At 37.2% G+C, this 25,727-nt stretch overlaps 3 protein-coding genes across 3 annotated transcripts in view; 1 reads left to right on the top strand and 2 right to left on the bottom strand.

Moving 5' to 3' along the window:
* The window catches only part of LOC116849363 (elongation of very long chain fatty acids protein 1-like), a 5,871-nt gene extending 5,105 nt beyond the window's left edge, over window positions 1-766 (top strand). The window contains exons 4-5 of the mRNA XM_032826449.1: window positions 125-427; window positions 583-766. Coding sequence (XP_032682340.1) covers window positions 125-427; window positions 583-750 — 471 coding nt within the window. The 3' untranslated portion in view covers window positions 751-766. The remainder of the gene's footprint in view (window positions 1-124; window positions 428-582) is intronic.
* The window catches only part of LOC116849356, a 473,095-nt gene that overhangs the window by 369,431 nt on the left and 77,937 nt on the right, over window positions 1-25,727 (bottom strand). The gene's annotated exons all lie outside the window — the stretch shown is intronic.
* LOC116849359 (elongation of very long chain fatty acids protein AAEL008004-like) lies at window positions 6,798-9,247 on the bottom strand. The gene is made up of 4 exons (XM_032826445.1): window positions 9,129-9,247; window positions 8,445-8,713; window positions 7,969-8,271; window positions 6,798-7,704 (listed from the first exon to the last, which is right to left on the bottom strand). Exons 1-4 carry the CDS (start codon window positions 9,166-9,168, stop codon window positions 7,540-7,542), a joined length of 777 nt encoding a protein of 258 aa, XP_032682336.1. The 5' UTR covers window positions 9,169-9,247; the 3' UTR covers window positions 6,798-7,539.

The raw sequence follows: 25,727 nt of genomic DNA, 5'->3' as shown, positions 1-25,727 counted from the left end.
TAATAAGCTCTAACGTAGCGATCACGCAGTTCTTATGACATGCTGAAAGCAAACGTATTTGTTTTACGAAGAAAAAAATACCAACAATATGTCACAAAATAACGTCTAAATAATTTGACTGCAGGGTATTAATATCGCAATGGGCTTCTTTTGGTTGAAATTGCTGGATTACGTCGAAACGGTCATATTCGTGTTAAGGAAAAAGAATAATCAAGTGTCCGGTTTGCATGTATATCATCACGTGAGCACCTCGTTAATTGCATGGTGCAGCCTAAGATATTACTGCGTTGGTCCCACGGTGTTCATATTCATAATTAACAGTGCCGTACACGTGATAATGTACATCTATTATTTTCTAGCAGCGTGTGGACCGGATATTCAAAAAAATATTACACCTTTAAAACGATGTATAACTATAGTGCAAATGGTAAGTTTTTCTTTTTCCTCACGCTTTCTTTATACCCACTTACATTGCGTAAAACTTGATAACATTTCTTTCGCGGTTTAAGCGCGTATCACCAGTCGATATCCGGAAATTTAGCCAATGATACATTATAAATTGTTTTTCGTTTTACGTTGCAGGTGCAATTTTTGTTCCTAATGTTGTACTTGTCGCAGAATTTTATCACATATTGCAAAGTCGTTTCACACTGGAGTATCATACTCTTCTTACAAAACTTACTGTTAAATTTGTATCTATTCTATAACTTTTATCAAAAAACATATGTAAAACCCCAGAAAATGCAATAGATTGTGAAGAGCCATATATTGTATTAATATAAACCGAAATAATAGAAAGCTTCTCGAATAGATTAACTAACATTGAGATTTGAAACGGCACATAAGGAGCAAGCACGGATGTCTTGGTGCTATTAAATACTAATATTACTTTTTAATATTAATATGATTGTGGGAGGATAAAATTGTCATATACATGAATGATAATAAAATTGTCATATACATGTATGTTAATAAAATTGTAATATACATGTATGTTATATCAATAAAGAACTAGCGTGTGTTTTTACGTACACATATAAAATATATATTTATAAATAAGAATATGCACGTAGAAAATTGCATGATATCTAATTGGGATTCAGTTCGATCTTCCGAAAAAAAATTATGTACTTTGATTCGAAAATCCATGTAGTAGTATTAGAAGAATAATTAGAAATGTAATATTTTAAACATACTATTTTAAATAAGAAATCTAAATATTCTCAAAGATTTTTTTTCTAGTTTCAATCTTATTTTAAATTTAAAGGTATACACAATATGAATTCTGTCTGCATGCCATAGTTTGGTATATTCTCATTCCCTGTTCTTCCATTATTATTATCTTACTGTAAAATTAATGAAAACACATGAAATACTTTTTCGAGATTTTACGAGAGTAAATATTTAAAAGATGTAAATACTCAATATCCGAAAATTTTTGTTTTTTTTATTTGTTATTCTATAGAATAAGTTTTTATAGATTTTAGTTTTCATAGATTTTTTAAGTTCTACATAATAAAAATTTTATTTTTCATTTTATAGAATTTAATAGTTAGTTTAAAAGTAAAATTGTCTATTCGATTTCATGAAAGTATATTGATTTTATGTGTTAAGAAAAAAAACGGGACAAAAAAAATTAAAATTTTAACTACTCTCTAAGATCTAATCTCCCTTAGGATTTTACTAGATTAGCGCATTCTTCTTTAACATGTGTGATATACGTCGGTTATACATGGTTAACACGTAATATCAAACTCGACAGAGCGTCGAGAGAAGTCGGAAGAAAGACATTTTAGATTCACACGTACACGCGCGCGCGCGTATCACTTCATATAACAGTGTATGTATACCGACGTCTTACAAGAAAATTTTAACTTATTAACTCAACTTCCCATGATGCTCGAAGTCAAAAGAAATTTGAGATTGTTGGATCACGAGTTCACAGGCGAAAAACGCAATCAGCACACCTCTTGTCATTCGTTGCGTAAGAAAAATAAATCAGTATCGCGAGGATGAAAAAAAACGCGAAAAAGGAAAAAAGCGGGAAAAAGCTTATATTAAGGTTCTTGGCTAGTTAGGCGAGAAATTCGCGTCGGCGGTAGCGATACAGTCATCAGTGGTAGGAATAAGAACTTCATTCATCGTAGTTGCCGTATGGTAAAGTGAATTGTGTGTGTGTGTGTGTGTGTGCGTGTGCGTGTGCGTGTGCGTGGCATGTGCGTGGCGTGTGCGTGTGTGTGTGTGTGTGTGTGTAAACAGCCACCTAAATTTTGTCGTCCAAATCGCGGCGTTTTTACTGACTATAGTGCTTACATATCACACATAACACAATTGCGGATGTATGAAAATTATTCGGATATTGTGCTTTTTGTAATTTTTAAGTATAATAGTACTTATTTTGATATAGTTCGCACCAAGTCTCACAGCTGATCTTCTGTTAAAATAAGTCGATTTCCACATATATATTTTGCAGTGTTGTAAAGGTTATTTTGGGAAAAGAACACTGTCCGTAGCATTATACGAGTGTGTAGAATCGATTGCAAGTGTCATTTTGTTAACATATCTTTTTATTTAGCAATGATTCGGACGCAAAGTGTGCAAATCTCGCTTCTGACGTCATCAATCAATATGGCCGCGATAACTAGCCCGTGCCTTAATAAGAAACATAATCAAACGTAATCTAACAATTGTGAGCGAAACAGTTCTATAAATCGACTAGTTAACAAAACTTTATCTTTTGTCAAAATTTATTCAAGTTTTTTTATTTATACGTATCATTTTTTGACAATTTAGTATATATGTTTGCCAAATGTCAATATCAATTTAATAAGAATTTAATAATAAATGTAAAAGGTAAATTTATGTAATGTAAAACACAGTAACCACAATTATTGAAATATTCATTAAGAAGGATTGATAAACAAATAAACGTAATTTAGTGAGACAAGCTCTATAAGGCAATATGAAGGGATGTCTTAGATTTATGGACTATTTCCTACGCAGAAAGAAAGAGACGTTGACGTTAATGTTAACATGATATATTTGGTCAAACAAGTTTTCGCGGAATTAAATAGAATTCCTTTTTATTATAATGAGATATTCTAGTGTATAACCAGAACATTCAGGTATAATATCGTGCAAAATTGGGTTATTACATAGTAATAACACTCAAATATCTGGTCCTCCGGTATAGAGATTTCTTAATATTTTTCCAAATGCAGATTAGATTCGAACCAAAATGCCCAACTTTGTGTCCTAAAATAAATAGTGTCCCACTACTATACCAATTGAGAATTTCATTCTTATCTGAAACATGGGTTCTTTGTCTAGAATCGGAATAGAAATATTAGGTAAACTCGACCTTTTTAAAGTGTTTTTTGCATCTGTTTCATTAATACGATAAAGATAATACAAATATTTCCTCTGGCTTATATTGTTCCATGTTAAAATAATACATTTTTGTTTTATGTGTAATAAATTTGTACATCTGAATATAATTCAATAATTTCATACATTTGTATGAAATCGGAAGATTTTGTGGGATATTTATACATATTTTTGACTTTACTTTCTTAGCTCAAATACCTTCCATTATAATTTCTTTATATTGATTTTTTCACAAACATTCGGAGTATTTAAACTTTACAAGTATATGTGTATATATGTTATATACTTGTAACGAGTAAATACTCAAAGTGTTTCATATATTTTGCTCAATTTTAGATTAAAATATAAGCCAGAAAAAATCTTTAGGAAAACGTGAAAGGAATGGCCAAATGGAATCTGCCTAAGTTTCCCACTTGAATTCGCGTGTTTAAAACATTACACTTCTAACCAAAATCTACATAAATTTCCCACTTAAAATCTATGATTATTACGGGAAATCGGGTTAGATCTTAATTAGATTCCAAAGTATTTTCTATGCGGGTTATTTTGATTACATTCAGAAAAAGAGCATGATTGAGTTAACGTTAATCTTTTTGGTTAAATGACTTTTTGTTTAGGTAATCACGATTCCAAGCACGACTCTACTCTTTAGCAAAAATATATCTACGAGGGTGGTCTGAAAAGTTTCCGACCTAACAAAGATACAAGTCATTTTTTCTGAAAATTGTTTTTTATTTTTCAACATAGTCTCCTTGTAAATCTACACACTTCTCCCAGCGATGCTCCCATCTCTGTAACCCGTCGAAATAGTACTCGGCGTTTTTCTCTGCAAAATAATTGTTCACGAAGGTGATTGCCTCTTCATTTGACGAAAATCTCTGTCCTCCGAGCGCAATTTTTAGATGAGGGAACAAAAAGAAGTCGCTTGGGGCTAGATCTGGTGAGTAAGGTGGATGGTCAAGCAGTTCAAACCGTAATTCGTGGATTTTCGCCATGGCAACCGCTGAGGTGTGAGACGGTGCGTTGTCTTGGTGAAACAGGATTTTCTTTTTCTGCAAATGTGGCCGTTTTCCCGCAAGTTCTGCCTTCAGCTTGTCAAGTAATGATGCGTAGTATGCTCCTGTAATGGTTTTTCCTTTTTGAAGATAATCGATTAAAATAACTCCATGACTATCCCAAAAAACAGTCGCCATCACTTTCCCAGCCGAAAAAACAGTTTTTGCTTTTTTTGGAGCCGGTTCCCCCTTTGCAGTCCACTGTTTGGACTGTATTTTTGTTTCAGGCGTATAATGGTGTATCCAAGTTTCATCTACAGTAATTAATCGGCGCCAAAACTCGGATTTATTGCGCCTAAACTGCTCCAACAGAGCGTTGGAAATGTTCATTCGAACACGTTTTTGGTCTAACGTGAGCAAACGCGGCACCCAACGCGCGGACAGCTTTCTCATGCCTAAATGTTGATTTAATATGCGACAAACACGTTCTTTTGACATGTTCATAACCTCTGCTATCTCTCTCACTTTAATTCGGCGGTCGTCTAGCACCATTTGGTGAACTTTGGCGATGTTTTCGTCGGTAGTTGCAGTTTTTGGACGTCCTGAACGTTCATCGTCTCCCAAGCTCTTACGGCCACGTTTAAATTCAGCGGCCCAAAATTTCACTGTCGTAAATGATGGTGCAGAGTCCCCATACACAGAATCCAACTCATCTTTGATTTGCGTAGGCGTATTGCCTTTCAAAAACAAATATTTAATGACAGCTCGATACTCGATTTTGTCCATTTTCACAAAAACACTCACATCAACTTACTCAAACGACTGTTACATAACAACTGCGAGTCCAAAATGGCTGAAACTTCGGTGAGTAACTGTCAACAGATGAACAACGAAATTCACTAGCTTTTATTTACAAGTGCTGCTATCTTCACGTTGAGGTCGGAAACTTTTCAGACCACCCTCGTATATGTATAAGATCAATTCGCGATCGCTTCCTTTTTAATAAACGCTACTTTGTTATAAAATATCAAGCCTATGGTGTTACATTGAATTTTGCACTTGACGGCAGAATGAAGTAGCTCGGGTAAAAGTCGAATAAACTTTTTCGTGATAAGTGGATATTATAATGTGGCCCTTAGCGAAATTAATCGTCTTCTCACAGACAACGCTAATCTGGTACATCAATAAACCACTTCTGTAGCAACGCGGTGTACTTACGTTTGCACATTTTCACGAAATGTTACGTTGTAGACGAAATTACTGCATCACGATTCATCAAAATCGTTATTCTTTGAAACAGATATCCATCGCACTTACCTGAAACAGAAAGAAGAGAGAAGACATTTATAAAAGTGTAATGAAAAACAATTATATCACAATAATAATATAATTGTATTACAGCAATTATATTACAACAGCTTTGTAATGATGATATAATATGATAATATAAAAGTCGTAAAAAATTAAGTTTGCGTTTGGAAGGAATTCGATCATCCGACATAACATACACACGTGTGTTCCCTAAAATTTCTATTTACTGCCGCTAGATTAACTCATAAACGATAAAGCTCATATTGTTGACCATAATATGGCCGTGAACGTAATCGTGAGCCATATTTAGTGATTTAGCTATATTTTGGCGCACATCTCCAAATAGGATTTTCGGACACATGGACGTGTACGAATGTGCAAACATGCCAATGCTGAAATATCTTGTCGGTCGATCGTATACTCTGCGCAAATCTCCGTAAACAATATTCTGTGCACAGAAAAATGAAGCAATAGTAGGAAATACAAATAATGATACATATAATTTGGAACTTTATTCTTTTGAAACAAGTTATAGCTATGTGGAAAAAAAAGAAAAAAGAATTTCAAAAAGGGAGAAAGAGAGAGAAGAAAATAACATAACATAAATTTACATATTTCTCCTCTACAGAGCACTGAGATAACATTCGCGACGTCGTTATTTCATGAATGCGCTAAGTAAATGATCATATTGAAACAATATTTTTCTGTATGTTCTATTGACAGTTGCGAGAGATTCGCGACACAGTCGGTTAAATCCGTGGAGTTCGATTTTTACGTTTTCTAACTATTTTCAGACATTTGACAGGAATCTCACGGAGCTAATTTATAAGAATCGTCCTCAATCATGATGAGTGTCTTTCTCAAAGAATAATTGTACATAAAAGTTTCGGATGTAACCGAAGTAGCCAAGACGCGATTGGTTAAAAAATATCATCATCGGCGTCAGCGGAATTATGTTGATAAGATTATACAGATTTCTCAATTATAACTACTAATGCTGTCGGATGGAAGAATTTAAGAAGTTTACTAAGTTTTATCGAGAAGCATACATCTTGGAATGGAAATAGCAAGACGAAAGGAAAACGCAAAAAGTTTGTCAAAAAATGAAAATATAGGCCTAGTACATTTTTTATAGTGTACAGAAAACTTGATTATTATATTGTATACTAATTTATACTAACATAAGTATTTGAAAAAAGGAGTTACATTTTTGTAGAATAAGATTATGCGTACAGAGTGTCCGATAATTCGCGGCGCAGTCACGGTGTACAAATAGAACGGGTCAAAATAATCAGAAAAATTATGTTTTGCAATTTTCGCAATATTTACTCCATAATTAATTAGAACATATGAACCCATGAGCATACGCCGGAAGTAGTAAGACAGGCTCTATTAGAAATATCTAATAGAAAATGGCTGTCAATGTGTAAGAAAAGTACTTTTTAGCATTTTAACAATTTTTTAGCAACGATGAGTAACAATTGATTTTGGCATGTGTGTCATACGTTACTTCTTTGTAAGACAGATTTTCTGATCATTTAAATTAAGATCAAGCAGTTATATAAAGTATAAAAGATGTATAGAATAATATGCAAAATAAATATTTATGGTACCATGCGAGTGTGTGCATAAGAGATATATTTATATTATATTATATCTATGCACTATACAATTTTATTACTTATTCGCTCTATGTAACTTATATTCAAATAAATATAAGATAGAGAACGCAACATTTTTTAATATGCACACGTGTGTGTATCTGTATGTCTATGTATATGTGTGTGTTAAAAAATCACTTTATCAATCACTGAAGTAAGCAGAATTCGCATTCCAATCAAACTTTTTATTTAGATTTCTTAATGTAATTTTTCCTATAAAAATTATAAAATAAGACCAAGTATATTATTATATTGACGTAAAAATAAGGTAATATTTTTTTTCCTCTCGGTGTTTCGCAGGAGGGAAGAAAACCTTGTGCTAGAAACAGCAACGCCACGATAAATTGTACCTAGTCCCAAAAACAGAAAAAAATATAAGAAACACAACATATTTAATATGTATGTATGTATGAATTAGAACCAGAACAGATTTTAAATACAATAATTTTTATACGATTTTATATAATTATTATTATTATAAATAAAATAATGTCAAAAATATATTTTAAATTTATGAACTTGAAATATATATATATATATATATATATATATATATATATATATATATATATATATATATATATAATATAATATGATATAATAATATAACTTGCCATCTGTATAGTAGTTAAGTAAGGTTTAATGCGCGCGGCTATTTGTTGAATCTTCGGACCGCATGCAGCACAGAAATAATACGTGTACATTATTACATGTACGGAACAATTTAATATTAGAAGAAATGCCCCTCTTACATCCGGAAAGTATTTTAGAAAAATCCAGCCAAACATTACTATTGATATATGGTGATACACATGTAAACCAGAGATCTGACTTTCTTTCTTCCTTAACACGAATATACAGGTTTCAATATAATCGATTATTTTTATTTGATACAACCACCATGATACCGCCATGATCTAAAAAGTATATATATCACTTCACAATTAATATATTTAATGTTTTTATATATTTATTATTATATATTATTATATATAATAATATTATTATATATTATTATATATTATTATATTTTCTCGTAGACCATGTAATATATCAGTCATCAACATAAATATTACATAATATAACACACCTTTTGTGCAGTGGGACTATCGAAATCTGGTGCAACACAGCGTATTCCATATTTCGTGAACCAACCATTACGTATAAACTCCTGTACAAACCACGCGTTTGCTAAAATTTGAAATATATTGTAAAAGAATATGAAGTTTTTTAGTTTATATGGCGGTCTATCTTTCATGTAGCGAGGACCAGCAATATAGATAAAATACAAATATCCTCCAGTAAGAAATAATACTGGATAACATGAGTTCACTATCGGCCATTTTCCAGTTATAGGATCTGGAAATAAAAATATAATGCAATTTTTTAGATATCAAGTATCTATACAAGACGAATACCTTTTTAATAATATTTTTCAATGTTTTATTAAGATATTGCGTTATTTTAGCATTGTTTCACATGTCAAAGAATGAACGAGAAAATTTCGGTAAAGTTAACGAATTCATAAAAATTAATATTTACATTTTCAACAAACGTTTCTTTTATTATTTTCCCAAAGAAAATATGGTAAAAAGTTTATACGTTATTTACTATCATCTGTAGTTCAGCTATAATTGGCACGTTTATAAAATAAAAGATAACCTTTCTAATTATATTTGCGATTAAAAGTGCAAAGTGCCTTGTTAAGTTGCACAAAGCATGGTACATCGAAAGTACCACAAATATAAATGAAATGTGTAATTATCACACTCACCACTTTCTGGAAAAGAATTATAAATTTGCTCTAAATTCATTCTACGAAAGACAAATTTAATATACACCACTGGTCTTTATTTAATTAACCTGACGATCACGATCCGAAGCACGATTCTGCTGTTTAGCGGAAGTATGCCTGTATTTATAAAGTCAGATCCCAATTGCATACATTTGCTTACACAAATACATTGCTTGTTGTGAAACATCAAGCACCTGAAATTGCGTTAGACTTTGTATTGGTCGACACAAAGCAGTACATAAAAAGTAAATTGAATTAACATCTGATTTCTCATGACGAGTCTTTTTTCGATGTCTAATAAGCTGACACAATCATTTTAACACAATCGAATACGACTTACATAGAAATATTGTGCTTTTTTGCGTTTAATTTGTTGTATTCCTAATTTTGTCGCTTTTTTGTCGGTTTTCTTGTTAGAAAAAATTTACTTGTCATTACAACAGTTCGTATAATGCAAAGGATTAAAATCAGTGCTAAGAGAAATATTCCACATTTCAAGTATCTCTCACAAATATTATGTTATTCGAAGAAGCAATCTAATTATTTCGAACGAAAAATATAATGTTTCTACCCGAGTAAAAATGTATCTAGTAGAGCAGATTTCAAGACTAGTAGCTAAATAGTAATGACTAGATAAGTTTTCTAGCCAGTCACCAGTTCGTGATTGGCTAAATATTCCTACTCAGTCTTTTGAATGTCAGAACTATCTAGTGACTATACCAATTACATAGATAGTAGCTAGATAAAAAAGATTACACAGTAACAAGATAAAAAATCATCTGTAAATCCTGAATAGAAATTGGACATCAGAACTGTCTAGTAACTGTACCAATTATAGTTACAAGTTACTTTTTTATATCTAGCTACTAGACAATTTTTCTGATACAGTCACTAGGTGAATTGAGCGTTACATTTCTAGCTAGTAGCGATGTAAAACCCAACTTTTCTGTATCATTACTAGACAATAACTAGATTCAATTTTTGCTCGGGTACATTATACTTTTTTCTTTCATTTATGTATCTCTTGTCTTTGTTCATTATAGAAAACTTTATGCTCTAACGTTAACAAATTCCTTCATATAGTATTTTGGTATTCATTAATATTCCACGAATCTTTGTCTGCTTCGTTGTAGCTCGAAACATCGTTTTTCGTACACGTACGCAAAAGAGAGATTTCCAAAGCCCGGTTATTCATCCTCGACCGTGTGATAGGTGGAGGCATGGAGCGACCTCGTCTTTCGGGAAGAATGGAAACTATGCCATCTATTTAAGCCGAGTACTTCCGAGAGGTCGACGAAGTCCTGCGGGCTTCATCAAATTTTTAGTCCGCTCATGGCCCTAACCTTTCATCACGACCTACGTGTCAATGCTTATCCCCATCAAAATTATGATCTTCCTAAGATCCGCTCGAGTAAGTCGCGTCGCTAACACCCGTTTCGAAATATTCTTAGTAAAAACGAAAATATTGGTCGTGGAACAATAAATAGTGAGTGTCGATCGGTTTCATTATTTCATCAAACTTCATTGATGCCGCCTAATTTTCGTTTTCAGATCGAACGCACCGTGTCTAAAAATTCGCTATACATATCGGTCAGATAGTCCAAAACCTCTTTATCGGTTAATTAGCCTATTATTTAATAAAATTGACTGTTGCCGACGAAACAACATATTCGAAAGTGCCTAAGGGAAAAATCGTAAATATGTTGTCTATTAACATAACGATCCACCTTACTTTAGTTTAGTCTCGCGACGATGGATCTCGCCTCGGCATGGTGCGGCAAGACGTAGGAGCGCAGCGGTATAAGTATAGGCAGTGGTGCATTGTCTTTCAATCGCCACGCGCGATATCCGCGCGCTATATTACTGGGTTGCGCTGTGAGCGGTCCGTCCTCTACCATTCAGCACACGCTTTTCCTTAATCTTTCGTAATTAATTTCTCAGTTATTATTACGAATATCGCAAAACGATATACGACTTTTACATTTATTTTAACCCGCTCTACGTTCTTACGAAAGTTTCGTAGATTGTTCTGAGACATCTTGTATACACACATACCGGATAAAACTAATCGCAAACAATATAGAGTCGCGAACAATGTAGAGGAAAATAATGCAGAGTTATGTGTTCGTCATTTCCACTCATTCATGTACATAACTTTGCATAAGAAACATTGTTCGTAAGACCACAAACATACCGAGAAGAATCGATTAATAATACTTACATACTGGTGTATCAATGCATTTGTAAAGTGTAATAATATTTTTTTATGTAGATCTATGTTTTTATAACAATCGTGATTTTACCCGTCATTCTATGTTTTAAGTCGTTTACTCACTATAATTTTAATTAACTGCCTATTCAGTGCGATTATAATTTTTACGCCAATACTTTAATATACAGGGTGTAAAAAAATTATTACCGACAAACTTTGAGAGGAAATAGAGGACATAAAAACAAACATATTTTGTTAATAATGTTTTTCTCTACGACGCTTCGTTTTAATACTACAGGGTACAAAATAGGAATTTTATGATTTTAATAAAAAACAAACATATAAGTGGAAAAATTTAATTTACTATTTACGATTGAATGGCAATATTTATCGTATTTTTTTCGAGGAAGTTTTGCCAGAACTCATGGAAGACGTGCCACTTGTCACAAGAAGGCAAATGTGGTTCCAACACAATGGAGCCATTGTAGTGCTACTGTGCGCAATTACTTGGACCAAAGATTTAATGAGCGCTGGATAGGCCAAAGAGGTCCTATCGCATGGCCTCCCCGGTCACCAGATTTATCTTCGCTTGACTTTTTTTTATGAGGGCATATGAAAACTCTCATTTATGAGACACCTATTAAAATAGAAGTAGAATTGGTAGCCCGAATTACTGCTGCAGTATATCAGGTTCAGAATACTCCTGCAGTCTTTGAGCGTGTGAGACAATCAATGTTTCGACGATGTCATCTTTGTGTTGAAGCAAATAGAGGAATTTTTTAATATTTATTATAAATTGAGCTAATCAGTTGCGCATTTTTGTTCCGTTCTTTTGTTCATTGTTTTTTGAAGATTAAAATATATATGTGTAATTGAAATAAATTTAATTTTTCCACTTATATGTTTGTTTTTTATTAAAATCAAAATTCCTATTTTGTACCCTGTAGTATTAAAACGAAGCGTCGTAGAGAAAAACATTATTAACAAAATATGTTTGTTTTTATGTCCTCTATTTCCCCTCAAAGTCGGTCTAATTTTTTTACACCCTGTATATTAATATTAATTATTTAAGATTATGATAATATTCTTGTATTGTGTAACTGTATGTTTGTGTATTCATATACACACACACATACGCATGCACAGGATGTCCCAGACTCTCCTCCTCAATTTTTATGAGAATGTAGAACAAATTGAGATAAACATAAAAGTCCAATAACGGTTTTGCGATACTCGCAATAATAATTGAGATATTAATTAAGGCTCTGCTATTTCGGGGCGTTCATATTGATTTGATGACGTTAGAAGCAAGAAATGACATGCCGAAAATCCTTTGCATTTTATTGCTTTATTTTTTACTTTTCCTTGAAGAACCAAATATTTTCCTAATCCTGAAACTTGTAAAAAATATAGCAAACTTAGATATCTGGCTGATATATCACGTAGCATCGTAAAATAATTCCTGAAATAATACTACATTTTTCGGCTGTCACGGTGACTTGACAGCTGAGATATCAACCTGTATGAACACATTTAATTTCTCCATTTTCACAATGTATCACCAGTGTCACTGAGTTTGCTGCACATTTTACGGCTGTGAGGATCACGATAATATACACATTTCACAGAGAAACTGAAAAATAATGCGATAAAACGCAAGTAATTTTCCGAGGTGTCAAGCGAGGCGTAACGTGAACCTGGCCTAGTGTTAGCCAATCAGCTACGCTGACACGGTTATTTCGTGTTCTCGATACTGCTAGGTGCCACCGTCAACTCAGACTTTCTGCGGCGAGATAGCCTTAAAGATTAGTGAATGATCACGCGCGATATGGTAGATGAGCTTGTATATAGCGATATGGCCATATACATGAGCTGTGATATGGATGTGTGCTGTTGTGTGCGTTAAGTAAAATTGAACAAAAAAAACTATCATTTTGCAAATAAATATCATTTTGCAAACCATGTGGATTTTTAGTTAAAAAAAATATTATATAATTGTGCGCGATAATGCACAAGTCTTCTTTAATTAATATCTAAAAATCTATGTAATTATTTGCACAATGGTAGAAAACTTTTTATTCAGTTTGACCTAATGTATAAGTATACAACGGCAGACGGCGCCATCTACAACTCATATCGCGCGTGATCATTCGCTAATCTTCTTTAATTAATATATCGAGATTTATTACGAATATCGCAAAATAATATAGGACTTTTATGTTCACCTCAATCCGTTATACATTCCCGTAAAAGTTGCGGAGGAAAGTTTGGATTCGTAAGTTTGGGACACCCTATATATATTAAAAAAGAAATATGTATATATTAGGTGGTAAACTTAGTTCCTGCGGCTCACAGTTAGATGACGTTAGTTGTAGGTGTAATTTATTTTGACATCTGAAACTGGCTGCATTTTAGAGGTTAGTCATTTGTCAATAAAATTCAGTGCGAAGAGATTCATTTAAGCGAGCAGTACTATTTTTTCTTTTGATTAAATATGGAACGTGATAAGTTGTTTTTTCAACATGTGCTGCTTCATTACTTTGACTTGAAAAAAACTGCAGCTGCAGCTCATAAATTGCTTTTCGAAGCTTATGACAATTATGCTCCATCGGAAAGAACATGCCAAGTATGGTTTCAGCGATTTAAGAGTGGTGATTTTGATGTCAATGACAAAGAACGTTCAGGCCAACCGAAAAAGTTTGAAGACACCGATTTGCAGGCATTATTGGACGAAAACTCTACTCAAACGCTCCAAGAATTGTCTGCAGCATTAAATGTTACTCCGATGGCTGTTTCCAAACGTCTACATGCAATGGGAAAAATTCAAAAGGAGGGAAAATGGGTACCACACGAATTAACCGCAAATGCCATTGCGAATCGCTTAAACATCTCTATTTCTCTGCTCGCCAGGCAGAAAAAGAAGAGTTTTTTGTGGCGCATAGTGACTGGCGATGAAAAATGGATATACTTCGATAATCCTAAACGAAGAAAATCATGGGTAGACCCTGGCCAACCATCGACATCCACACCAAAGAGAAATATTCATGGCCACAAAGCAATGCTTTGCATTTGGTGGGATATGCACGGCGTCGTTTATTATGAGCTACTCAGACCGAACGAAAGTATCACGGGGGATCGATATCAATCACAATTAAACCGTCTGAATGAAGCATTGTTGGAAAAAAGGCCAGCAGTAGCCAGCAATCGACGTAAAGTCATGCTTTTGCACGACAACGCTCGACCACACGTTGCCAAAGCCGTCAAAGAAACACTGATGCAGCTCGAGTGGGAAGTTCTCCCGCACCCAGCGTATTCACCAGACTTAGCTCCTTCGGACTATTACTTGTTCCGGTCGATGCAGCACGGCTTGGTGGATACACACTTCAGAAATTACGAGGATGTGCGAAAATGGATCGACGAATGGATTGCATCAAAAGACCAATCGTTCTATCGTCGCGGAATCTACGCGTTGCCCGAAAGATGGGAAAAATGTATAGCTAGCGAGGGAAAATACTTCGATTAATGTATTTTTTGCTTTTGATGTCGAAATAAATGAGTTTTTTAAACAAAAAAACCGCAGGAACTAAGTTTACCACCTAATATATTTCCTAGATTCTGTATACTCAAAAGCTATGTACTTACATGAGGTATTAGCAGCGGACTTAATAACCGACTGGGACATGCGGTGATTCTCTAATCAATATAAGAGTCCTTCATGCTTATGGGATTGCTAAGTAAAATATATGCGTGCTACCTCGATATATGTATATGCACGAAACAGTAAGCGGACGACATATGTACGAGTTGTATATACCGAAACGTCTAGGAGAAGTCGTGCCTTTCGCAGTCTAGCATATTGTAGATGCCTGTGATCGGGACTACCACCGCGCCGGTGGATGCTGGCATCAACCGGTCCCGAAAGGGAGCGAGAACGGAAGCAGGGGCAAAGTAGGGGAATCGGCATAGAGATCGACGTAAGCGTTTTAAACGAGTAGGTTCGCCTGGCTTTTGTGTGCCGCGCAAGCTTTGTTATATCGTCGCCATACATTGTATCTCGCCGTGCCATTGTTTTCGCGACGACGGGCAACAGTCGGTACGTAGCTGGCGATGGTGACGACAATAACACTCCGCCAAGACATAACGCGCGTCACATACTTTAGTATGTAGCGCGTTACGAACGAGGATACCGAGGAGAGTCTAACCGATTAATAAAACTCGGCTGATGCTCACTCGATGAACACTCAAACGCGCACCTCGATCCTACGATCCTCCTTGTAATCCCCCGTGATTTTTCAGTAACGCGTTGTCGGTTTCGTTACGCAGCGAAGTTTAAGCGATTATCTGAATTCATTGGGGCTAGATCCGGTCGAACGGAGAGAAATCTCGGAGAAGAGAACATTGCTCGTGCTTGATGTACCACATGTTTCTCGAGCTTTTCATCGGAGCTGCGGCCGGAATATCGGCTCGTCTCGCTATTATCGATCGCGCACGCGTGAAGCGAGAAAGTCGTGCAAGAAGAAATTAAGCGATATTCGCCCGCGTTACCAACGACGGAACGTACCGTCCGTTTCCGCTATCAATTACTCGTTAATCCGACGTTTCCCGCAAAGAAATCGTCCAAGCTACAGCGGAGTAATATCTCGCTCGGACGGACGGCGGTACTAATCGCGCCGTTTCTTGCGCGACGCAACGTCGCGACGATGATGAGGCTCGTTCGTCTCCTCGCTATGCGCACTTCTCTCTACGGCAGAAAGACGCACGTTTCTCCCCCCCCCTCTCTCTCTCTCTCTCTCTTTTCTCTCTCTCTCTCTCTTTCTCTCTCTTTCTCTCTCTCTCTCTTTCTCTTTCTCTTTCTGTGAGTGACTGGCACACGACGGGAACTTCATTCCTATCTTCTTTAAGCACTCTCTTTAGTCGCCGAAAGAAATTACACGCGACACTGAAGCGTCGCCGTCGTCAATTGCAGGATATTCCCCCGTTGGAGAAAGATCGATATCCCGACTTACGCAATAGCGACAAAGCGGCTCCGACCCGGGTAAATATTGCCGCATTGCTCGCTCTCGCGCTATCGTTATTATGATCCATGCGGAAACTCAAGCGCGAGACAAATGAATGGCAAAAGGAATGTAGATATAGATCATTGTTATAAAATTCCGCGATCCACGATTGGATTCGTGCGAGGTTCGTCTTTAAGAGCGAAAAGTGAACTTTTCGTAGGGACGCTGTTGAAATCAGTCAGGTGCAACGGTGCAACACGGCACTAACCGACAGAGACTTCATAACAGGTGTGGAGGGAAAGAGGGGAGGAAGAGGGGGAGAAGATGAAATACTGGCATTCGTACGCGAAATTGCAACTCAAATTTTCAGCGCAAACGAGCGACCGGGAATTGCTCCAGAAGAGACGCCGGAATACGGATAATCACGTGCTGCCGCATCTTGATGCCCTACTTCGTCCCATGGCGCAGCCTGCATGCGCAAACTTGAACGTATCACGGAGATCCGCCGATAGATCACGTCCGCGAGACAAGAAACGATCGGCGAGCGCGCGCCGAGGACAGAGAGCGAGGTAGAAAGAAGGAAATATCGGGGGTAGATCGGGGAGATTTATCTCCTCATCGAAAGGTTCGGATAGATTCATGAACCCTATCGATTGCCCGGTTAAGAAACGACATAAAATATCTTTCCGTTATGCCGAGACAAGCGAGAGAGCCAGGACAGAGAGAGAAAGAGAAAGAGAGAGAGAGAGAGAGAGAGAGAGAGAGAGAGAGAGAGAGAGAGAGAGAGAAAAGAGGGGAAAGAGTGAGAGAGATGCGCACCGCACACGAAATGATATTCCATATTCGAGAATTAAAATTATGAATAATCGAGTAGCGTTGCACAGAAATTGTCAATATAATTCGCGTCAATCTATACACAGTAAAAAATAAAATGTTAATTTTAATATTTTTTGCATGTCCCAGAAAGTCCACTCTAAATTTCGTATTAAAATAATATTTGTCATGAGTTATTTCATAACACACTGAAAATATTAATTATTTGACACAAACATATTTTGTTTTATATTTATATGTTGTTTCAATTTAAAGTATGACGTTAGAATAACACAAAGAATAGTTAGAAATAATTGCAAATAATGTTAAAATGCAACTGTTTGCATCTTAAAATTTGAAAGTGTGTTACATTTCTTACTTTTACTTTAAATGTATGTTAAAATTTATATCGTTGAATGTTAAATATTAATATCTTATATATGTTAATGTCTCACGTAACTGAAGAATTATGTTAAAATATGACATTTATTTTATTCATTATACGGACAAATATGTTCCAGTAACATTTCTGATGAGTTATTTAAACTATTCTTTCACGTATTTTTAACGTGAAAAAGTTTTTAAAATAACTTGTAAAAAATGTTTGTAGAACATTTGTCCGTATGATGTGAATAAAAGAAATGTTATTTAACATGATTTTGCAGTTACGTGAGATATTAACATATATAAGATATTAATATTTAATATTCAACGATATAAATTTTAATATACATTTAAAGTAAAAGTAAGAAATGTAACACATTTTTAAATGTTAAATTTTAAGATGCAAACAGTTGCATTTTAACATTATTTGCAATTATTTCTAACTATTCTTTGTGTTATTCTAACGTCGTACTTTAAGTTGAAACAACATATATAAATATAGAACAAAATATGTTTGTGTCAAATAATTAACATTTTCAGTGTGTTAAAAAATACCTCACGACAAATATGTTATTTTAACGCGAAATTTAGAGTGGACTTTCTGAGACATGCAAAAAATGTTAAAATTGACGAAAAAACATTTTATTATTTACTATATATAATTTCACTTTTTCAAAGTATAAACCAATATTCATCATATGTTAAATGAACATTTGAATAATTCTAAAGAACACATTTCTCGTGTATTATATTAACACATGAAATTAATTATTTTAACTTAAATTATTTGTAATAGAAACATTTGGTTTTAGTCGATTTGACTATTTCATATGTTAAAGTTTATGATTATTTCAAGATTCACTCTTACATGTAGACTGCTTGAAATCCGAGCACATGTATAAAATTGCAAACGGTTGATTGACTAAAATTCTGCGCGCACTGCAAAATAAAACCCGATATCTCGTTTCTTAATCTAATTGCGTACTATTTTTTTCCGAAAAGCCATTAAAGCAGCCCGTCCCGCCTCGCCCGCCGCTTCTTCTCGTTTCTTCCACTTTTCGTAGCATTGTCGGCATTCCTCGCATTTAGAAGGCGCGGCCGCCCAAGATGCATGCGCCGCATTACAAGAAGCAATATTTTACAGTTCGTCCGTCGTCCTCCGCCGGTGTTGGAGCCGGAATAAAGCACGGCTTACGACTTGCAATTTCGAACTTTCGCAAAACAATCGGGCACCCGTAACGAGAAACTAGAGTAGTCTGCTCGCTTTCACCTCGCTCGTCGTTCAACGGCGATACTGTCGAGAACGGGATGAGACGAAAGTTTGGGACATTTTCGACACGCTTCGTTAAAAAATTGATGAGGTTCGCGAACGCTTAAGGGCGTAAGCAGACGTAAAAATCGCGGACGTAAAAATCTCACCCGACTGCGCCGAGACGGCGGAAGAGAGTAATGGCCTCTTCAAGAAAGAAGTAAGCTCTATGGGAGGGAGAATTGTGGTAAAAGGAAAAAGAAAATCCGAACTTAAGGTGTAGGGAGGACCGACGCGGATACAATCGTGTCAACAATTTTTCCGAGAGCGTGACTGCGCGTATCTCCGCTATACATCTTCCGATCTTTCGTCACGAAGAATGTAATAAAGCAAAAATAAGGGAAGAATTAATTCGCGTTGAATATCTTTTCGCCAAATATCGCGAAAGCCGCTAATTAACACCAATGGCGAAGGATGGGGAAACCGACAGAAGTACATTTATCGAAACGAGAAAAGAGTGATGTGTAAGGGGCGGCATGGCGGTGGGTTGATATGCCTCTCCATAAGCGACGGCAAAACGGAATCCCGGAGAAGAGACCACATGCAATCCCACGGCTGATTGCGCAAGTTTTACAAGTTCACTCGATATCGCGCGGAGTCGCAATATCGCGGAAGTAGAATCCACCGATGGGCGGTGGTCCTCATTTTCATCGTCGTCGTCGTCGTCGTCCTGGTCGTCATATTTGCCATAGAAGAGAAGAGAAAGACGGAGTCGATAGTCGATAGCAACGTCAAAAAGTTATCGTTATCGTTCGAGGGATGTATCAGTAAAACTTGGCTGCCAGACAGTTTCGTGTTCCAGATCGAGAGAACGAGCCTGTCAGTTGCCCCGAAAAATTTCATTCGGAAACACTACCTCTTTCTCCTTCACCGCCACCCTCTTTTGCCTCTCTTATTCGCTCGAAAATCTCATTTTTGGATACGTGGCTGGACCGGGGCAAAAATCTCGAGCCGAGACATTTTTCTACTGCCACGTCGCGTGCTGCGATTTATGCCGCCTGTTTCTTACCGCTTAATGTTTTCCATCTATCCCGTCGGACCATCCCTCCATCGCCCGTCGTAATCGATAGCCCGCTGAAAATTGCCAGCGACGTTAATCGAGCGAAACCGTAGGCGCGGAAACCGAACGAGCGATAACGCGGACAGCGGATATAAAGTGAGCTCGGGTGCATTTGTATTCCGCGTTCGGGACTCGCCACGGACTCGACGACAGTTACACGAACGTATATTGGCCGCGACGAATCCGGAATGGACTTTCCCTTAACGAAGATTTCCGGGAGGAGACCCAGATATGAAGTTATTGCCCGCTGAAAAATAGAAGGACCGTCGCGAAGTGAGTTTCAGGGATGCAAATGGATAGCGGAACTTTGTCCGATCAATTTTAGCGCGCTCGACTTTATTTCAACATAAACTTCACTTACTTCCCGAGAGAAACTTAATGTTGAGAATCAAGAAGTTCCGCGGAAAGCGATGACCTTCCTCGACAATTTCGCTAAGGGAGAGAGAATTGGCTCTAAGTTCGTTAAGGAATGTCTCAAAGATATTTTTCGATAGATCGCGAGAGAGAGAGAAAGAGAGAGAGAGAGAGAGAGAGAGAGAGAAAGAGAAAGAGGCTACTGCGTCCAAGTACACGCGGTGATGTACGTAACGTACGTAGAACGAGAGATATCGCTTCGCTCTCGATCGCTCGCGTTTCAGTAGCGGATCCTTTTCTATTACATCACACACAGTTCGATATTTTCTTTCCATCTAAATTATAGGTACTATTAGTTCAATTGGCAGAATGATGGTAGAAGGGAAGAAAAGAAAGCTTGGCAGGTTACCGTTCTTAATTAATTCCTTCTTTCTCGCTTTTATCTCTCTCAATCTCGCTTTTGCACTTTTCACTTTAATCAACGTCGTTGTAGCTTCAATTAAAGCAAGTGCCGCTAAATATTTGCACGTTGGCGTTGCATCGACCGCACTGGCTCCGCCTCTCGTTCCATCACTGAAGCTATAACTATTGCGATATGTCGTTAATACTCTCTCAAATAACACACACCGATTTTGGAAAAAGGGCGCAATGCGGATGTGCTCTGACAAGTGGACTGCCGCTTCTTTCTCCCTTTTGTCGACCAGCCATTCGAGGATCTCATTGTTACTGTTAAAAAAGTAACAGAAACGGTCTCCGCGTATTTGTCGCTTTTCGTTCCGCACCCTCGGTTCGTCGTAATTTTTGCCCATTTTTATCGTAATTACACTACAAGTGGTCCCGTGTGTTTTTTCATGTCCGGCTGTATGAGCATTTTTTGCTGCGTTTTTGCAGACCTTTTTGGCGTTGCTGCCGGCTTCCACATTAGCGGTGATTATAATCCAAAGTCTTGTCTCTCCCCCTTGCGTTTTTACGCCTAACAAGAGTTAATTAGTCGATTCACGGCCCGTGAATAGCCACGCGGGTGTAACGCGTCGTCCGAGCAGTCGTATTCAGAAATCTCACGCGACCCGGCAAATTTCCGTTTGAAACATTTATCTCCAGCCGTTGCTGTGCAACGGTGTCTCATCTAATATTGCTGGACGCGTCGTTACACCCGGACGCAGTTGAAATCCACGACTACGTGACCGGTGCAACGGCACCGAAAGAGGTTTTCCCCGTAATGTCCGACGGCAGACTCTTTCGGAATCTCTTCAAGCCTTTATGATCGTGCGCATCTTCCCGAATCTTCGTAAATCTCATTTTCTCAAGTACAACGTGAAGCACAACTTTGTGCACGATCCCGCCTAATCCGCACTCCGTGATTTACGTCACGTGATTACATACGACGGATGTATCTCGTGGAACCGCGCCCGGAAACGAAATTCGTCGACATCCTCGTTGGTTCTTGTCACTTTCTCTCTTTCTTTTTCTACTTCCTTTCGTCCTTTCTCTTCCCTATTGTCCTTTTCTCCTGTGGAAATTCGAATACCGGGACACCTTAAATTACAATGGGGGAAGACACCTCGGGCACACGTTCGCGACACAATTCCACTTAATTGCGCGTCCGCTTGGTCGAACACCGGCTCCGCTCCAACCCTGCTGCCCCCGCCAGCGTCTCCTTTCTAATATAAACCATTGTCCTTGGAAGCGTAGGACGGGAACGTCATGGACGGATATAATTCGGGAACGAATCCCTGATACGTGCCGCTGCTCCGTTCTTCGACGTATCGCGGCAATTTCCGCTTCATCGTCTTCGACGTCTCCTACTTGCTTCTTCCGCGGGCGGAAGAGTGCCGAAGAGAAAATTCCGTCCGAGCACGTGAACGATTCCACCGCCGTGAAGGACATTCTTAACATGTAGATGAAACTACCATGGGAGATGATGAATAACCCTCGCTCTGGCTCGCCCGCAAATTATTTCGGCAACGGAATCGATTGATGCCTTAATGACGCCCATGATGATGAACGAGTCGTCGTGTTTTCATCGTGATGCGACACGCGACGCGATCGTCGCGCTAAAAATCGCGCGACCCTTCCAATTTGTTCTCCTCCTCATTTCCCGACTCATATCGCTCTTCGTTCGGTTTAACAATTGACTCGTTTAAGTTCACTGATCTTAACGTATAGTCGGGAGAAACGTGGTTTTCATTTTCTGGCTTTCTAGAAATGCTCGACGCGTTCGCGCAAAACTGTACTCGCAGGAATGACAATCATTAAGGAACAGAAAGATTAAAATACAGAAAGAAATTGTTTAAAACAGAGACGGGCGTAGGACTGGACTAACGTGCCAAGAGTCCATTCCTCGAGGTCCGTGGTAATTTCCGCTTCATCGTTTCCAACGTCTTGCTTTGAACGAGGATAGGAAACGAACGGAAGGAACTGAGGAAATGGTTGAGAGAGCACGAAAAACCACGTCTGGACACGGCAGTACACCTGATATTCCGCGCACGCTCCCGCGAAAAATTGACAATCAGGAATTTGTTAACTCGCGATGCAGGAATGGAGAGTGGCACACGTCCCCGGTAGAAATCGCTTTCCCTCGAGCCTGCCCGTATCTCTTTTGATCGTGCCTCTCGCTAATACGCGATATCCATTTATTTATATCAATTTACTTTCGCAACAGAACAGTGAGACAAACTCTCCTTTGCCTTTCAATAAAATTGAATGTTATACAATCGCTCTCTTCCTTATTTCACTCACGTTTAATCATTTCCTCTCTTTCCTGTTCCTTCTATCTTACATATATATGCGTAATTGATAAAAATAGAGTAAAAATTGCATCACTAACGATTCGTTAGTACATTAAATATTTTTCAAACATGTTTTATTTTACTTCAATTCAAAACAAAGAGAGAAATTTCCCACTTGTCTATCTCAATGGAATTCCGTTAACATTCAATATCGAACTCACTTTATAGAAAATATGATTCGCAATTTATTAATCAATTCCCAAGCAACATTATTCATGTGGTTCACAACGGTGCATACATATTTAAATATGTGTTGCATTCACGACCATTTCAAATTGCTATTTTTTCCATTTGCTTGTACGTAATTTTCGATGTGTCGTTGAATGTATGAACCTGATCATTATCAACAGTTTGTCCTCGATAACTGATTATGAATAAATAAATTATGCTTGTGAGTGAAAGCAGAAGAATGTGGAATTAATGGGATGCGGAACTCGACGGAATTAACGAACTCGATAAGTGTCATTAATGCAAAGATAATCGTCACTAACACAACCACGCTATCCTTTTTATATTTCTTGTACATATAGAACTTACGTAAACATATGTTGCTTTGTTTTACTATCTTTAGCAGAAAACCTAACCACGTATGTGTAAAAATCTTTCTGCAAACTTTTCCGATATTTTTAAGCTTCTGAATTTAGATATAAAAAAAAGTAATGTTTTTCAAAATTTTTCTGTCTGAAGCATCCACACTTTCGGTATGTACAAGCTACGCAACTTTTCGATTAGGCAAATATTGCCTGATCGAACGAACTCCTGAGTGAAATTCGATCAGAATTATGCGAATACTTTTCGTCCGAGTAGATTGTAATCATGCTGCATGATACTCCCTTACAACAAACAAATTCAAAGTTCCCGCCTGAAAGGAAAAAGGTAGTACACACCGCTCCGTCGCGCATGTAGCGACAAATCTTCATAATTTAAAACAGGTCCCAAATATAAAAATAAAATGGGACAGAAAGAGAAATCAAAATGTTTTCGGGAAATAGGAGGTCCGTCTACTCGGACAAAAAGTATTCGCATAATTCTGATCAAACTTCATGAGTTCGTTTGATCAGACAATTATGCTCCACTTATCGTCCGAGTAGATTGTAATTGTTTAGAGCCAATGATTTGGGACTGAAGTGTCTTCTCGTGTAATCCTTTTATAAGAAAGAAACATGTGACATAATAGAATACAACATATAATTAACAGCTAATGGAGTATAATTAATACGTTAACAGCTTGAGATTAAAAATTTTTTTTTCGTTGTCAGATCACATATTGAGCAGTGCTTCTATTTATTTTTGTACATGTTTTCATTACGTAAAAGCATTTGTAATTCTGTACAACCAATACAACGTAAACTTTGCAGAAAAATATCAGTATTATGTCGGTAAAGTTTTCAACTTCAGCATTCTCTTAAATTATATTATCAAAAACGACGGATACACGTCGTTCGTTCTTATTTTGTTTTGTTTAAATGTTGCAGTTAATGTAAGCACCGACTTGCGACTTTTTAAATAAAAAGTGAACGGTTAATAGTAACCTTGACGAAATCGCGCGCACGTAGGGATCGGAAGTGGTATGAAATCGCAACAAAATCACCTGTCTCTTTTCCCTGGGGAAGCCAACGACCAGGTAACCAACAGCGTTCGGCTGCGTCATCATTTTCTTCACGACCAGCTGGACGATCACGTCCGCTGGTACATGGCGACCCTGTCTCGTGATCTCCTCAAAGCGACGACCTCTCTCGGATACGGAATTCACCTCGGATCGTAGCATATCCGACGGCGAAATGAGCTGAGAACCGTATTTCACGGGAAGCTTTCTGCCGAGGGTGAACTTAGCTACCCTTAGACCACTGATCATGAAAATAATGAAGCCTTTGGTCCGCTCGAGGGCGGTGGTCACGAAATCCCGGCGAGGGCTCATCCTATCATTCCCAAAACAGGGAAATTCCCACAACATTCTCATCCTTTTCACGATTCGACTGCGCGAAATATCAAAATTTGTTCGTTCGTTAAATATCGTTAATATTGAATTATGTAAAATAATAATGCTATGTAAGCCGTACTAGCTATGTAAAGCCGATCGCGAACGATCTCCGTTCACAAACCTTCACTCATAAAACCTGCAAATGTAATTTTGACTCGTAGAGTTTCAAAATATTTAATTTGCTTTTTTAATATGCAACTAGAAGTATTCTTAATTTTTTACTTACTTTGCAATCACGAGTAGCACGTGTATGTATATAAGATATGTATATAGAGAATATAGAGAATATAGTGGATGTACAATCCAAAAGTTTTAAATATATACAAATATATTAATACACCATAATATAGAGAGAAAATATACAGGGTGTCCCGCGTAAGACGTGCCAAGAGAAAAATATAAGTAGAATAGATAAAAGTGAACAAAAATTGTAGAGGTCATTTTTCAAACAACTATGTAAAATTTCGAGATATTAATTAAAATAGTTGGGCATATCAGAGCGCGGAGACGCGGCAGGCGAAGAAAATGGACGAGCGCACACGTATGTACACGGACGTACACACGGAGCTACCCATTTCCATATGCCAAACGGCTCAACTCTCTGACCTATAAGATAGGCTCGCGAGCAATCGTCCATTTTTTCGCCGGCCGTGTCGCCGCGTTCTGATATATCCAAATG

Source organism: Odontomachus brunneus, unplaced genomic scaffold (assembly GCF_010583005.1).
Source record: "Odontomachus brunneus isolate Ranch 3 - 2012 unplaced genomic scaffold, Obru_v1 Obru_scaffold_113, whole genome shotgun sequence".
In the NCBI taxonomy this organism is placed as follows: domain Eukaryota; kingdom Metazoa; phylum Arthropoda; class Insecta; order Hymenoptera; family Formicidae; genus Odontomachus; species Odontomachus brunneus.
Note: the sequence above shows the minus strand (reverse complement) of the source record. Positions and strands in the feature narration are given on the sequence as shown.

Bases quoted from the DNA above. Each gene is read 5' to 3' on its own strand.
- LOC116849359 (XM_032826445.1), bottom strand. From the start codon at position 9,168: ATGAATTTAGAGCAAATTTATAATTCTTTTCCAGAAAGTG. The intron at 8,272-8,444 runs GTGTGTTATATT...TATACTTTTTAG, and splicing joins ATAGTCCCACTGCACAAAAG to ATCATGGCGGTATCATGGTG. The intron at 7,705-7,968 runs GCAAGTTATATT...TTTTGGGACTAG, and splicing joins ACTTAACTACTATACAGATG to GTACAATTTATCGTGGCGTT.